The 15,967-nt window shown below is 36.4% G+C and overlaps 1 protein-coding gene across 2 annotated transcripts; it reads left to right on the forward strand.

Annotated features, from left to right (window-relative positions):
• LOC115232525 (oligoribonuclease, mitochondrial) lies at positions 1-14,542 on the forward strand. 2 transcript variants are annotated; one of them, XM_029802446.2, is made up of 6 exons: positions 1-206; positions 3,834-3,917; positions 5,372-5,449; positions 7,707-7,927; positions 12,291-12,344; positions 14,304-14,542. In XM_029802446.2, exons 1-6 carry the CDS (start codon positions 33-35, stop codon positions 14,368-14,370), a joined length of 678 nt encoding a protein of 225 aa, XP_029658306.1. In that variant the 5' UTR covers positions 1-32; the 3' UTR covers positions 14,371-14,542. The 2 variants fall into 2 exon arrangements, with proteins under 2 accessions (XP_029658306.1, XP_036356455.1); XM_036500562.1 differs by lacking the exon at positions 5,372-5,449.
• The last annotated feature ends 1,425 nt before the right edge of the window (positions 14,543-15,967 follow it).

The raw sequence follows: 15,967 nt of genomic DNA on the forward strand, positions 1-15,967 counted from the left end.
AATTCCTATTAAGAAGTCTATTCGTTCTACATATGAACGGGTTTCGATGTTTACGAACAACGACCCCTTTGTTATGGAAATATCAAAGGCAGGTACTTCGTTGTCCGCTGCTCACCCGACGCACTCCTCTGTCGATCAACAGAAACGGAATGACCACCAGTATGCTGGATGTTGCCAAAGAACGAATAGTATGGGTAGACCTCGAGGTATTTATTCTTCCCAAACTATATATATCTCTCTTGCTTTATATATATATATTGACCAGATGAAGTTAGCATTCATATATTTGGTAGTTATAAAGTTGGGAGTTCAGTGGGTATAAATGTGACCCTTTAAAGCAGTGGTTTTCAACCAGGGTTCCGCCAGTACAGTCCAGGGGTTCCGCAAGAAGTTACAAAACTGCTAAAATCGACAATAATTTTTAATTCTCCTGTGCATAAGACAATTAAATTATTGCACAGGGGTTCCTCGAGCCAGTGGAATGTTTTCTTGGGGTTCCGCTCCAGCAAAAGGGTTGAAAAGCACTGCTTTAAAGTATTTACTTTGTCAAAAGTTGTTTTACCGGTTAAAATGCGGGAGTATTTTTATGGATTAAAGTGAAGGTTTTATGAATTTTTAAAAATGTAAATAATAAACGAATGTAATTTCTTTAAATGGTTGTTCAAACCTATCAATTAAGAAAAAACGTAACACCACACAAGTTCACTGAATTAAGTATTTAATTGGGTGCGATGAATTCGAGTGTCTCGTTTCTTTTCTTTTCTTTGCACAATTCCATAACATATCAATTGACACTTAGATGCTTTCATCAAAGTTTTGAAACTAGTCTTAAGTTTGCTGATACGAGATGGTATCAGGTTCCAGTACTAGTTACGTTTAATAAAAAAAAAATAATAACTTGTTTACCCAAGTTTTAACAATCTCCTCCGAAATAGTCACCCTGAGCAGGAACACGCCGGTTCCCGCTACTTTTGTGATCCGGCCTGGAAGTCGTTTTCCGTAAGCGAATCGAGAGCCTTCTGTGATTCGCTTAGGATCTCGACAACGGTGTTAAAACAGTGATCTTTGAGCTGCATTCTCATCTCGGAGAAGAGGTGGAAGTCTACATGTGCTAAATCTGGCGAATAGGTCGTATGCGGAAACGATATCATGTTGTTTTGGGCAAGAAACTCACGAGTGAGAAGAGCTCAGTGAAGAATTCCATCTTCGCACTCCACAAATCCGGTCGCTTTCACCGAATGTCCTCCATCAGACGTTTCAAAATGTCACAGTAGAATTCTCGATTGACGATCTGCACTTAGGGGACGAATTCTTGATGTGCAATAGCATATTTCCAAGGGTAACGCTCGGGGCAGGTTTTCCAGGGACGGCCTTCCGCTTTTAAAGCGCCCGTGCCTCTCGAAACATTGCATTCGACCCATTGCCTCATCGCCGTATTGAATGCAGCCAGAGGGCACCAAAATAAATGGAAAGCAAGACTGCAGACATGTAACTAGCTGACTTTAAAGATACTCAAGAAATTAAATTCATGAATAACTCAGATATTTATGAGTAGTGGAGACATTTGATTATCCAACTGACAATTATAGAGGTGTTTGTATGGAGGCGCAATGGCCCAGTGGTTAGGGCAGCGGACTCGCGGTCATAGGATCGCGGTTTCGATTCCCAGACCGGGCGTTGTGAGTGTTTATTGAGCGAAAACACCTAAAGCTCCACGAGGCTCCGGCAGGGGATGGTTGTGATCCTTGCTGTACTCTTTCACCACAACTTTCTCTCACTCTTACTTCCTGTTTCTGTTGTACCTGTATTTCAAGGGGCCGGCCTTGTCACGCTGAATATCCCCGAGAACTACGTTAAGGGTACACGTGTCTGTGGAGTGCTCAGCCACTTACACATTAATTTCACGAGCAGGCTGTTCCATTGATTCGGATCAACTGGAACCCTCGTCGTCGTAACCGACGGAGTGCTTCCATCCATAGAGGTGTTTGTAATGAAATTGAAATAGCTATAAATTTAGAGTTTTCTCTTTAGAAATAAAGGGTATCTTTCTGTTGTGTTCTACCTTTTAAGTAAGTAGCCATTGCACACAGAACAAATACAACTCTTTTCTCTCTAGATCAGTGGTTCCCAACCTGTGGTCCACAGACCCCTGATGGTCTGCAAAAGTAGTACTGGGGTCTGTGAACTAAATTCAAAATTTCATATGTATATACATATACATAAGGATAAGCATATTAAACAGGGGTCTGTGGGAAAACTCATTTAAATAAAAGGGGACCTTGGTTGCGAACCACTGCTCCAGATACTGCAAACCATCTGTACCTATGCTTCATTAACATACAGCATCACATATACTCCAGAGAAACCCTTTTGTTAACATACTACTTCCTGAACTTCTACAAATGCCAAGCTATTGCAACTCTTATTATAATCTATTTAATCTCCAATTGAATTGCATTGAGAGAACTTCCTTTATTACACAGACTGTATAACTAATTCATTAACAGTTAATCTTCATTGAGTATACTGTTACTTATAATTGAGTATACTGCTCAAACTTTGGGTCTCCTACTTTATCTTGTATAATGAATGTAAGAAAATAAATAACTATTCAGTTTCATTTAGCAGTGTTGATAATGATATGAAAACTTTTTTTTTAACTATTTACTTGCTTAGGCATATTCTGAAAATAGACAATTTCAAAATCCTGTTGGCATCTGCTAACCAGTCATTGTTTATCGCTGTATATGATATTTGTAATTGCTTACAAAAGGTAAATACTCATCGGATCATCCTCATAGTTATTTATTGAGTACTCTGTGGTCTCAGATTGCCTTTGTTCAATTAAGGATGTCAACTCTTTTGACTTTCTTGCTTTTCTGAGTTTTTTTTTTCTGTCTTCCTGAAAGAGGCTAAAATGCTTATCTAAATACATTTTGACCTCAGAACACATGAGCTAGATTAGATACCAAAAGTAATCCTGATTGATATTTCAACAGTTCCAGCAATCCACAGCCCTAGAACCGTACTTTATTTCTCAACCTGAAAATATGAAAGGCAAAGTTGACTTTGGCAAGATTTAAAATCAAAGTGCATAGAGCCAGAACAAATACCCACAAAGCATTTAATCTGATGCTTTAACAACTCTGCCAGTTCATTGTCTTAAAATGGTACAAAAAATATGAATGATATTTCAACTCTTGTGCTTGAGGAGACCTATTGAGTCAAGTACATCAACATCAAAAAATCAAATGGAAATTGTAGTTGTGATAACTGTGCCACTGGCACGTAAAATACACCATCCAAATGTAGCCAATGCCAGCACCGCCTTGACTGGCTTCTGTGCCGGTGGCACCTAAAAATAACCAAATGATTATGGCTGTTGCCAGCCTCGCCTGGCACCTGTGCCAGTGGCACGTAAAAAGCGCCCACTACACCCACGGAGTAGTTGGCGTTAGGAAGGGCATCCAGCTGTAGAAACACTGCCAGATCAGACTGAAGCCTGGTGCAACCTCCTGGTTTCCCAGACTCCGGTTGAACCGTCCAACCCATGCTAGCATGGAAAGCGGACGTTAAACGATGATGATGATGATGAAGATTTTCTTCAAATGTCAAAAGGAACAAAAAAAAATTGCTTCTCCATCATTTGCTAGTGTACCTTTGAAGTTGTTACCAGTCTCAAAAATTTCAGACACTTTCTTTTTTGCATCTTTTATATAATATAAGTACAGTATAAAAATTGATAAAAGATTAAAGAAGCAAAGAACTTCCCATAAATAATTAATGTTGTACTTGTCCTTTATTAAATTATTACATTCTTTCTTCATTGGCAGATGACTGGGCTTCATATAGAGACGGATAAGATTATTGAGATAGCTTGTGTTATCACTGATAGTCAACTGAACATAATAGCTGAGGTAAGAAGACAATTCAGTATACATACATATATATACATACATATATATACATATATATATATATATATTATATATATATATATATATTCTTTGTAAGCCTAGTACTTATTCTATCGATCTCTTTTGTATACATACATACATATTTGATACAGGTTTCTAAATAAAATGCCTTGAACCCAAATATATATGTATGCTTATAATAAAAAATTTTACCACTATATTACCATAATATCAATTAAATCATTATATCAATTAAAGATTTTTTTGAATTAAACTTGCATAAATATATATATCTAATTTTTCCCCGTAAGTTTGGAGCCATACTCCCTAATATTATTATTATTATTATATATATAATAATAATAATATTAGGGAGTATGGCTCCAAACTTACAGGGAAAAATTAGATAAATGATATAATGGTAACATAGTGGTAAAATTCCTGATTGTAAGCATACATATTAAAAATATTTGGGTTCGAGATATTTTATTTAGAAATATGTATCAAAAAAATAATTCTGAAGTTGATTGGTAAATTTTCTAAAATTGGTCCATACAAATCTAAAATTGATTGGAAAATTTTTCTAAAACTGATGAGAACAAATCTAAAATTGGTCAATATAAATCTAATATTGATCAGTACAAATCTAATATTGGTCAGTACAAATCTAATATTGGTCAGTACAAATCTAATATTGGTCAGTACAAATCTAAAATTGGTCAGTACAAATCTAATATTGGTCAGTACAAATCTAAAATTGGTCAGTACAAATCTAATATTGGTCAGTACAAATCTAAAATTGATCAGTACAAATCTAATATTGGTGAGTACAAATCTAATATTGGTTGGTACAAATCTAATATTGTTGAGTACAAATCTAATATTGGTTCATACAAATCTAATATTGGTGAGTACAAATCTAATATTGGTGAGTACAAATCTAATATTGATCAGCACAAATCTAAAATTGGTGAGTACAAATCTAATATTGGTCAGTACAAATCTAATATTGATCAGTACAAATCTAATATTGGTGAGTACAAATCTAATATTGGTGAGTACAAATCTAATATTGGTGAGTACAAATCTAATATTGGTGAGTACAAATCTAATATTGGTGAGTACAAATCTAATATTGGTGAGCACAAATCTAATATTGATGAGTACAAATCTAATATCGGTGAGTACAAATCTAATATTGATCAGCACAAATCTAAAATTGGTGAGTACAAATCTAATATTGGTGAGTACAAATCTAATATTGGTGAGTACAAATCTAATATTGGTGAGTACAAATCTAATATTGGTGAGTACAAATCTAATATTGGTCAGTACAAATCTAAAGTGGTCGGGAAACCCTATAATAGTAAAATATAATTAATTTTATCTAATTGTGCTCAATATTTTTGAGAAATAATTGAGCTAAATTATTTAACTGAATTTTCTATTCACAGATACCTCCATTTGTTATTCACCAGCCAGATAATGTGCTTGATGGTATGAATGAATGGTGCCAAGTGCACCATGGGAAGGTAAGTTGCCTTCAAAGAGAATTTTATCTTGTTGGAACTAACATGCTACATATTGGTTTCAAATTTTGGGACAGGGCAGCAATTTTGAGGAAGGGGTATATCAATTACATCAACCCCAGTGCTCATTTGGTACTCATTTTATGAACCCCAAAAAAGCATGAAAGGCAAAAATTGACCTTGGCAGAATTTGAACTCAGAATGTAAAAATGGGCAAATGCCACTAAGCATTTAGCCCAGCTGCTAAACTGACATATTACATATTGGTTTCAAATTTTGGCACAAGGACAAAAAATTTGTGGGTAGGGGTAAGTCAATTACATCAACCCCTGTGCTCAACTGGTGTTTATTTTATTTATTTCTTTATTGCCCACAAGGGGTTAAACATAGAGTGGACAAACATGGACAGACAAAAGGGTTAAGTCAATTGCATCAACTCCAGTACACAACTGGTATTTATTTTATTAACCCCAGAAGGATGAAAGGCAAAGTCAACCTCAGCAGAATTTAGAACTTAGAACAAAAAGACAGACAAAATACCGCTAAGCATTTTGTCCATTCATCATCATTGTTTAACGTCCGCTTTCCATGCTAGCATGGGTTGGACGATTTTGACTGAGGGCTAGCGAACCAGACGGCCACACCAGGCTCCAATCTTGATCTGGCAGAGTTTCTACAGCTGGATGCCCTTCCTAACACCAACCACTCCGAGAGTGTAGTGGGTGCTTTTTACGTGCCAGTCAGGTGGTACTGGCAATGACCTCACTCTAATCTTTTTACACATGCCACCAGCACAGGTGCCAGTAAGGCGACCTTGGTAACAATCACGCTCGAATGGTGCCCTTTTACGTGCCACCAGCATGGAAGCCAGTTGGCTGCTCTGGCAACAATCATGCTCGGATGGTGCTCTTGGCACCCTACTAGCATGGGCACAAGTGCCAGTAAGGCGATGCTAGTAACGATCACACTCGAATGGTGCCCTTTTATGTTCCACTGGCACGGAAGCCGGTTAGCCGCTCTGTCAACGATCACTCTCGTATGGTGCTTTTTGCACCCTGCTAGCACAGATGCCAGTTGTTGAATTTGATTTTGATTTCTATTGTATTAGCAATTCTGCCAGCTTGCTGCCTTCTGACGTACTAAATATTGGTAGCACTAAACTTAGCTCTGTTGGACTTGACATTGAAGATACTAGTGGTAGCAAAGCAAAAGGATATTGACTAATGTAGTACAACAAAAACCATTGGAAACCTTCCACATCCACTCAGCATTGCCAACCCACTAAAAATTCTACAGATCTCATATATATACTCTTTACTCTCTTGTTTCAGTCATTTGACTGTGGCCATGCTGGAGCACCGCCTTTAGTCAAGCAAATCGACAAACAAGTCAATCCCAGGACTTATTCTTTATAAGCCTAGTACTTATTCTATCGATCTCTTTTGCCAAACTGCTAAGTTATGGGGACGTAAACACACCAGCATCAGTTGTCAAATGATGTTGGGGAACAAACACAGACACACAAACATATACACAAACACATATATACATACATATATACGACAGGCTTCTTTCAGTTTTCACCTACCAAATCCACTCACAAGGCTAAAGAATGTCTTCATCCATATAAGGTGTTGTTATCTGTTTGGTGCGATATGAAAGGTTTAGTCCACTTTGAACTTTTAAACATAAACCAAACGATAACAAAGGAGATCTACTGTGAGCAGCTTGAGTGGCTTAAGTTAGCACTGGAAGAAAAATGACCATCTTTGGTTTCAAGACAAAAGGCATTCTTCCATCAGGCTAATGCTCAGCCACATACAGCGAGGATGACACTCCAAAGACTGGAGCAGTTTGAATGGGAAGCGATGCTCCATCCACTATATTCGCCAGACATTACCCCATCTGATTATCATTTATTCCGCATTCTTCAAAATCATTTGGATGAAAAAAATATGAATCCTCTAGATGAGGTCAGAACAGTATTGGAGGAATATTTTTTGTCACAGAGAAGTGAATTTTGGAAGAGGAGTCTTGCAAATCTCCCAGATAGATGGAAGAGCCATGTCCTTGTAGAAAATGAAGGAGAGTATATTTTAGATTAAAAGGAACTTTGTTTATCTTAATTTTGAAAAATAAAAGAAATAAAAAAAAAACGCATTATTTATGGGATGACCCAATAGAAAAAAATGTTAAATTATGACACATTTTATTTCATTAAAAACACTTTTCTTCTCTGTATTTTAATTGTGTCCTGTAGAGTGGCCTGACAGAAGCAGTAAGAAAAAGCAACACCACCTTGCAATCAGCTGAAGAAAAGTTGTTGGCTTTTCTAACACAGCATGTTCCAAAACAGAAATGCCCTCTGGCTGGAAATTCCATCTATATGGATAAAATGTTCCTTCAGAAATATATGCCAAAATTTACTGAATTCCTACATTATCGTATTATTGATGTCAGTAGTGTGAAGGAACTATGTCGGTAAGGATTGATATTTTCCTTGAGCTATCAGTTTTTCACTGCTAATTCATTAAAATATATTCCTACTATTGATTGTATTGTATATCATCATCATCATCATCGTTTAACGTCCGTTTTCCATGCTAGCATGGGTTGGACCCTGGTGAAACCGTCCAACCCATGCTAGCATGGAAAACGGACGTTAAATGATGATGTATATATTTTCTCAATTTGACTCATCCTATTATTTCTTTTATGAATTTATTCTCTTTTCTACAAAGAAAAAGGCCTAAACCTTTAATTTTAAGAGATGAGTATGTGTAACTTATATCAGTGTTTTGGGAGGAGTTAGATTTCATCAATGAGTTGAATCTGATAAAAAAAAAGTCACGTCTTACAGAGAAACTAACAAACAATGAAGGTAAATGTAGAGATTGGTGCAATCATGAGAGTTTGGTTAAGAAATTTGCTTTGTAACTATGCAGTTTGAGTCAAGTGTCTTCTACTTTATTCTGGGATTGACCAATATCTTGTAAGGGAAATTTTGAGTGGTAGAGATAATCCTTTACCTGGTTTAACAACACCACCTAACACTTGCATACAGTTAGCAGAGTCAACTCTGTTTCAAGCATTCAGCCAAGAACTCCTGTCTGAGGACAACTTCTGCTCTCCTCCTCACCAATCTTAGAGACCCTGAAGAGAGTCACTGGTTCTACTTTTACTCCTCTGACAAAACAGAAGACTGATCATAGAAAGCTACTCTCATACGATTTATGCTAACATTCAAATTCTGTATAGGATTGTTTGAATAGGTCTGCAATGGGTCTTTTCCTTGCATTCTAGTCATGTTTCATTTATGAAGTCCAAACTCCATATTCTAAATCTTTTGATCCTGTTTTTGATTCATATACCATCTTAGAACACTATTTCACCAAGTTATTTACACCCATTCCTGTATAAAGACAATCTTATATAAAACAACCAATGCTTTTGACACCCTTTTCACTTTCTTTATACACATTTAACATATCTCTGAAGTTCACAATATGTAGATACATATTTATCTTGTCTAATTCATCCTTCTTTATTCACTACTAATCACATTTTGAGCTAACATTTTTTATAATCTGCACATACTATAGAAATTCATAACCTTTTATTGTTCTACAAGACAGCAACTTATTTTTCAACAAAGATAGTGCTTTTTATATTTCCTCTTGTCAAATTTCCACAAAATGAAATTCTTGTAAAGAAATATGGGCAAATAGTAATAAACATTATCATGCTAGCATTGTTGGACGGTTCGACTGGGGTCTGGGTATCCAGGAGGCTAGTGCAAAAAAAAATCAGCATGAAATATTGTGCTGACCCCAAGACCAAATGTTCAAGTACAGAAGTTTGTAATCATGTCACTTTGATAACCTGATAACCAAAAAGTATCAACTTAACTTTAATTTGACTCAGTTTGCCATTAAAAAGAAAGAAAGGGATCAATTTGGATTATCTCTTTAGACAGGCTGAAGACGTTTATGTGGGCTATACATCATCAACTTGTACCTTGAAGTGCATGAGATCCTTATGGTATAGATCTTTCAAGGCGGCGAGCTGGCAGAAACGTTAGCACGCCGGGCGAAATGCTTAGCGGTATTTCGTCTGCGTTACGTTGTGAGTTCAAATTCCGCTGAGGTCGACTTTGCCTTTCATCCTTTTGGGGTCGATAAATTAAGTACCAGTTACGCACTGGGGTCGATGTAATCGACTTAATACCTATGTCTGTCCTTGTTTGTCCCCTCTGTGTTTAGCCCCTTGTGGGTAGTAAAGAAATAGGTATAGATCTTTAAAAACCTGAATATGATTCAATGAGAATAATGAGGTATCTCAAAAGAATGTACTTGGCTGCATTTTTGTATAGCCTATGTCATTATCATCATTTATCATCTACTTTTCCATGCATACATTCGTCTGATGGAATTTGTTGAGGCTCATTTTCTATGGCCAGATGCTTTTCCTTTTGTGAACTTTCACCTGTTTCCAAGAAAGGTAAAGTTTCCCCATATGTTTTTTTATGGAAACCTGGAAATAAACAACACTGCTTGTATGATGGTGATGCTTCTTTACCACCACCATGTGATGCATGTATGTATGTGCACATGCACACATACACACACATTCATACACAAGGATCTGGTTGGATCTAGGCTATAGTAGAAAAAACACTTACCCGAGGTGCCATGCAGCGGGACTGAACCAGAGATTACATGCATAGAAGCAAGCTTCTTAACCACACAACTATACTTGCCACTGAGACCTATGTAGGTCTGCTAAAATAAATAAGAGTATTCCAGCAATCGGATACAGTACCTAGAATGCATGTAGTGTAAAAAATAAAAGGAAAGCCATAACTTTTATATAATTACATAAGTTATAAGCTTATTGTATCATGTGACTGGTCCAGTGGTCATGTGATCAGTGTTATTTAACATGGCTGCACATGAAGAAAGCACAGTTGTTCAGTTGACTATGACTTTTGGTAGTAATGGATCTCTTTAAATACTGTGTGTTGCTCAGAAAAATATTTGGATCTTTTCGGTTTGAATGGCAATTTTTTCTAGCGGTGTCATGAAATTGTCACCCATAATTATGACCCTAGTATCGATCTATTGCATTTCAATGTTTTAGGGTTAGAGTTAGGGGTGGGGGAAGGGTATCTTTTTTTTCTTCAGAAATGTAAATAAACCCAATCTGTTTCTTAAACGAGGGACATATTCATACGGCACAGAATGTTTTCACCTCAATAGACATCATTGATTGGTTGAAATTGCAGAAATTGAAGAAAAATCAACAAATATCTTACAAACTATTGAATTTTCTCGATAAAGCCAAGAGAAAAAGATGATTTATAAACACATTCTACCAGTATATGAAGTTTAAAAGTGTTTAGTTACGTGGAAATTATTTTTAAAAAGTGCTGTTCAAACCGAAAAGATCCAAATATTTTACTATTGCTACATTAGCAGACTCAAATAAACACATGATCATACTTGTACTTATAAATGAAAAATATAGTACTGTAGCATGGTTTGTGAGGGCAGAGCTTATGTTAGAAGTACGTGTTTGGAATGAGAATTAGAGGGAAAAGAACTAGTAGTTAATAATTAATAATATTCATGAAAAAGTAAACCAAAAACAAACTATTTTCAAGTTTCTAACTCAGGCATGGACAAGCTTTCTTGAAAAGTGGGCCACACCACTAAAAAACTTTAAGGTAATTTTTCATCAGTCATGCCATTCAAAAAGCCCCGTTGGCCGCAGTTTGCGGATAACTGATATAACATTAAAAGCTAACCTTTAAAAGAATGGATGTCAAGTACATTTTAAATACAATACATTACTTCTTGGGAGAAAATAAAGCAAGGTAGAGTACTCGTTGTGGTCTTACAATACTAGTTATGTCCCTTCATACTCGGAGTTTAAATCTAGTTTCGTTCTACTTTGCCTTTGATTGTACACAAGGCCAACTTTTGTATGGAGTACAATAATAGAATGAAACAACACAGATATATCATTGATACCTATTTTATTTGCCTCAAAACGATGAAAGACGAAGTCAAGCGCAGTGACATTTGAACTTTGAACGTAGAAGGAAGTAACTAAACACTGTAACAATACTAGTCTGTTATTTTTGCTAATTTATTGTACTAAACTAAGCTATCATTGTGAATTGAGGTTACTGTAGTAGCTTGTATCATGCTTTCGTTATTTATTTCAGGTACTTACTGTCGATGATGTGTGTGTATGGGACAAACACAGACGCACAAATACATACATATAAATATATAAATACATGTATGTATGTATGTATATATACAATATATACATATATATATATATATATATATATATATATTATATATATATATACACCCACACATGACCGGCTTCTTTTAGTTTCTGTCTACCAAATCCACTCACAAGGCTTTGGTTGACCTGAAGCAATAGTAGAAGACACTTGCCCAAGGTTCCACACAGTGAGACTGAACCCAGAACCATGTGGTTGGGAAGCAAGCTTCTTACCACACAGCCACTCCTAGACTATTAATTTCAACTGTAGTTATGTAAGGTGCTTTTTTCAAAAGTGGTTGGCGTGAGGAAGGACATCCAGCTGTAGAAACACTGCCAGATCAGACTGAAGACTGGTGTGGCATCCTGGCTTCCCAGACCCCGGTCAAACCGTCCAACTTGTGCTAGCACGGAAAACACACGTTAAACAATGATGATGATGATGATGCTGTAGATGTAAATAACAAAGAAATTCATCTCTAAAGATAAGATTAATGGTGCACAAAATTGTTGACTTAAAATCTCTTTTTTTCTTTTTCTTCAGACGTTGGTATAAAGATGAATTTAAAAACAGCCCAGAAAAATCCTTATCGCACAGGTAAAGCACTCATTTCATTGACAATCATATACATTACTGAGGTACCACAGAATAGTAAAAGGTTTCCTATTTCATCAGTTTTGCTTCCTGCTTGTAGCCTTTTCACTTCACTTATCATGTAAATCAGGGCAAGCAAATGAAATTACGTTTGCCCACCTTGAGAAATCAAAGGTCATACGACTATATATTGAAGAAATGTTTAAGAATCATTTCCTAAATACCCAATTTTATCTCTTAAGCCAACAAAGCAGCCTCTAATTGGTTTCTTGACTTGCTAGAAATAGTAACACAATCACAGCCTATAACTTTATAAAAGGATACACTGGATAATATACTCACAGAGCATTGAACTTGGTAAACAATTGAAATGGTCACTGTTGGTGTGTTTTAAAATCGTAGACCTGTTTCTATCAGGGCTGACCTTGGATGTTTACTGTTCATTTCATTTTATGATATTCACTAGTTTTTTTTTAATATTCCTAAGAACAACAATAATAACTGATTTAGAATACAGGACTACTGACTATTGAACCCTGACAATGAATTTAAATCTAGTTACAGTAGTTATGTACGATTCCTGTGGCTTCAGTCCACTCAGCTAAATATAGAAGTGTTCAATGAAGATCCTGATATTTTGAACTCTTGACCTTCACCTCCATAAGAGAGAGAGGTGTCACTTTGTAAAAAATGACAATGATGTTATGTGCTATTTTGTATCATTATCAAGATTTGCAACAGACATTTTCAGATACACACAATACAGCTAAATACTACATTTACTTAGTAATTTTTGGTGGGGAAGGGCTTTATTTTTTATTTATTTATTTTTGTTTTGTGAGGACAAAGTGAAAACATTTTCTGTATCTTTGTCACAGCAGCTTAGTGTATAAAAAGTCTTAAAGACTTCCTTTCTTTCTTAGTAAGTCCACGGGATGGTGGTTAAAGAATTGAGGTAGGTAGGGCTGCAATGTGAATGTACCTTTCTTGGTTTCTCAGCTAATTCCAAGCAAAAGGAGAGGAAACAACCTTAATACTTAATTGGTACTGTGTTTATCGACCTCAGAAGAAAGGCAAAGTCACTTTGCAGGATTTGAAATTGGGACTGATGAGCCCAAAATAAATATTCTTGTTTCTTTATTGCCTACAAGGGGCTAAACAAAGAGGGGACAAACAAAGGGATTAAGTCGATTACATCGACCCCAGTGCGTAACTGATACTTAATTTATCGACCCCCGAAAAGATAAAAGGCAAAGTCAACCTCGGCAGAATTTGAACTCAGAACGTAAAGACAGACGAAATACCACTAAGCATTTTGTCTGGTGTACTAACGTTTCTGCCTGCTCGCCGCCAATAATATTCAAAAACAAATATTCTGAAGCATTTTATCCAGTGTTGTAACAATTCTTTGCCAAGTCACTAGCTTATCTATGGACTAATTATTACAGATGAGGACAATCAGTAATTACCTGATTTATCACAGTTAAACACATCATCCTCTAATTTCAGCATAAGACTAAAATCACTTGTCCCAACTTACATAGCAAGCGTTGATTAATTAACATAATTCTAACTAGGTTGCTGTAGTAGTAGTAGTAGTAGTAGTAGTAGTAGTATGGGACCATGTGCTGTAGCAACTGCATCACTGCATCCACCAATTGTTTGTGCATTCCTACTCCCGGCGGATGGTACATTTCCACCAATTCGGCAGCAACTCTCTAACCCATGTTGCTGGTGAGAGTTTTATAAGGTCGGAGTGCAAATCCTACCTCAACCCCTTCACGACACAGGAAATATTGGGTCTTTTTTTTATACGCCAGTCCCCAAACACAGGAACACAGGTTGCTATGATCAAGGTAAAAAACCTAAAGTAATTAATCACGTAAATTATTACTTATGATATCTAAGTGTGCTATAACGTGTGTGTAAAACTATATTTTATATTATAATTTTATATTTCAGAGGACAAGAGGACATCAAAGAAAGCATTAAAGAACTTCAGTATTATAAAATGAAGATTTTCAAATGAGACTCCAAAAACAGACTTCTTGAGCATAAGGGCAATAACTCCATCACTTTCATCTCAACAAAATACAAGGGATCAATAAACCGGATTGGAAATACAGTTTAATATTATCAAATAACAATTTTGTATTAATATTCCATTAAATAAATATTAAAGGGTTATTAACAAGCAAGTATTCATATTATTTTCTGTTTTATATTTCAACAGTATTACATGAGATTAATGTTTGCAAATCTTTAAGATTTGTTATCTTAATCCTTATCCTCGCCTTTCGTCCACATCTGCTGTTGCCAATCATTTTCTACTTCAAGCCAAATGACCTTACTGCTTACATCATGTTACTACACTTTTCTTCCACTTAACTATCCAGGCTTTTCTGATGTCATTACTCTAACACCCGTGGACATATTTACAAAGTCAGAAAACAGCACATCTCCCATGACTTCAGGAAACATTTTTTCACGCTGAGAGTTGCTGAAGCATGGAACAAACTGCTGGCATCGGTTGTTAGTTGTCGGAGCACTGCATCCTTCAAAACTTCCATGCTTTCTGAGATTCGCCAACTCTACACCTGATTTTCTCCCCTCCACACACACACAAGCATGTATCTGACTCATGCATTGTTCGTTTTCCAGACATTTGTACATTACTGCATATACTCTGACAAGTTGTGGTGCACCTGAGCACTGTATACAATAATTTCATTATTATTATTTTTATATTATAATCCCCACCTTAGGTACATGAACAGATGTACACGCCCTAGGTTAATGTGTAATCTTGGTACATACTAGCTCTCCATACCCAATTCTGTCCTCATGACTGGCATCTCCTCCACTGTTTACCCTCTGTGGTCTACATGTCTGGATTCTGAATGCTCTCTCCATTGTTTTGTGTACAAGACCCCACATATCTTTTACAAGTGTCAGCCAACAACTTGCACTCCATCAAAGAGCGAGACAATTTCTTGAGCGCTGGTACCACAAAACGCTTCCAGTATGCCCTGAAAAGTTGTTTGCAAACTGAGTGGAGAATTCATAGAATTCTGAAGTCCCTTTATTCAACCTCTCAAGTGTTCATGTCTCATAAACACACCCAGTGCACTCTGAAGTAGTTGGGGATAGGAAGGGCACCCAGTCATAGAAACGAACTGACATGTATGAACATCATTTTATAGAAGCAGCAGCTCCCAAGAAGAGAGGGATGAAATGACTCAGACCTGGTACTACCTGACCAAGCCTTGCTGGTGTAAAAGTGATGACTATATATAATGAAGAGCCTCAAGGTAAACTTCGTATAGGTGCTAATAAGTGGGATAAAAGACAGGTCCCCAGCACCATCAGCAAATAAATGGCCATGCTTGATAGCAGAAGTGGAATTCTATGTGCTGTACTCAGCATTAGCTATGGACACACAAGATTACAATTATTTATGTTGTTCGAAAAATTGTGAAAAAGAATTGTATGGGTCCTTGATTTAGCTTTGAACTAATTCGGATTAAACAGACTACTTGTGTGGAGCACTGCATCCTTCAAAACTTCCATGCTTTCTGAGATTTGTCAATACTACACCTGATTTTCTCCCCTCCATACACACGCAA

The sequence above is a fragment of the Octopus sinensis genome, linkage group LG2, assembly GCF_006345805.1.
Source record: "Octopus sinensis linkage group LG2, ASM634580v1, whole genome shotgun sequence".
Classification (NCBI taxonomy): Eukaryota; Metazoa; Mollusca; class Cephalopoda; order Octopoda; family Octopodidae; genus Octopus; species Octopus sinensis.

Coding starts and splice junctions, on each gene's coding strand:
- LOC115232525 (XM_029802446.2), top strand. CDS start 33: ATGAACGGGTTTCGATGTTTACGAACAACGACCCCTTTGTTATGGAAA. Junction 5,450..7,706: donor GCCAAGTGCACCATGGGAAG/GTAAGTTGCCTT, acceptor TGTGTCCTGTAG/AGTGGCCTGACAGAAGCAGT. Junction 7,928..12,290: donor AGTGTGAAGGAACTATGTCG/GTAAGGATTGAT, acceptor CTTTTTCTTCAG/ACGTTGGTATAAAGATGAAT.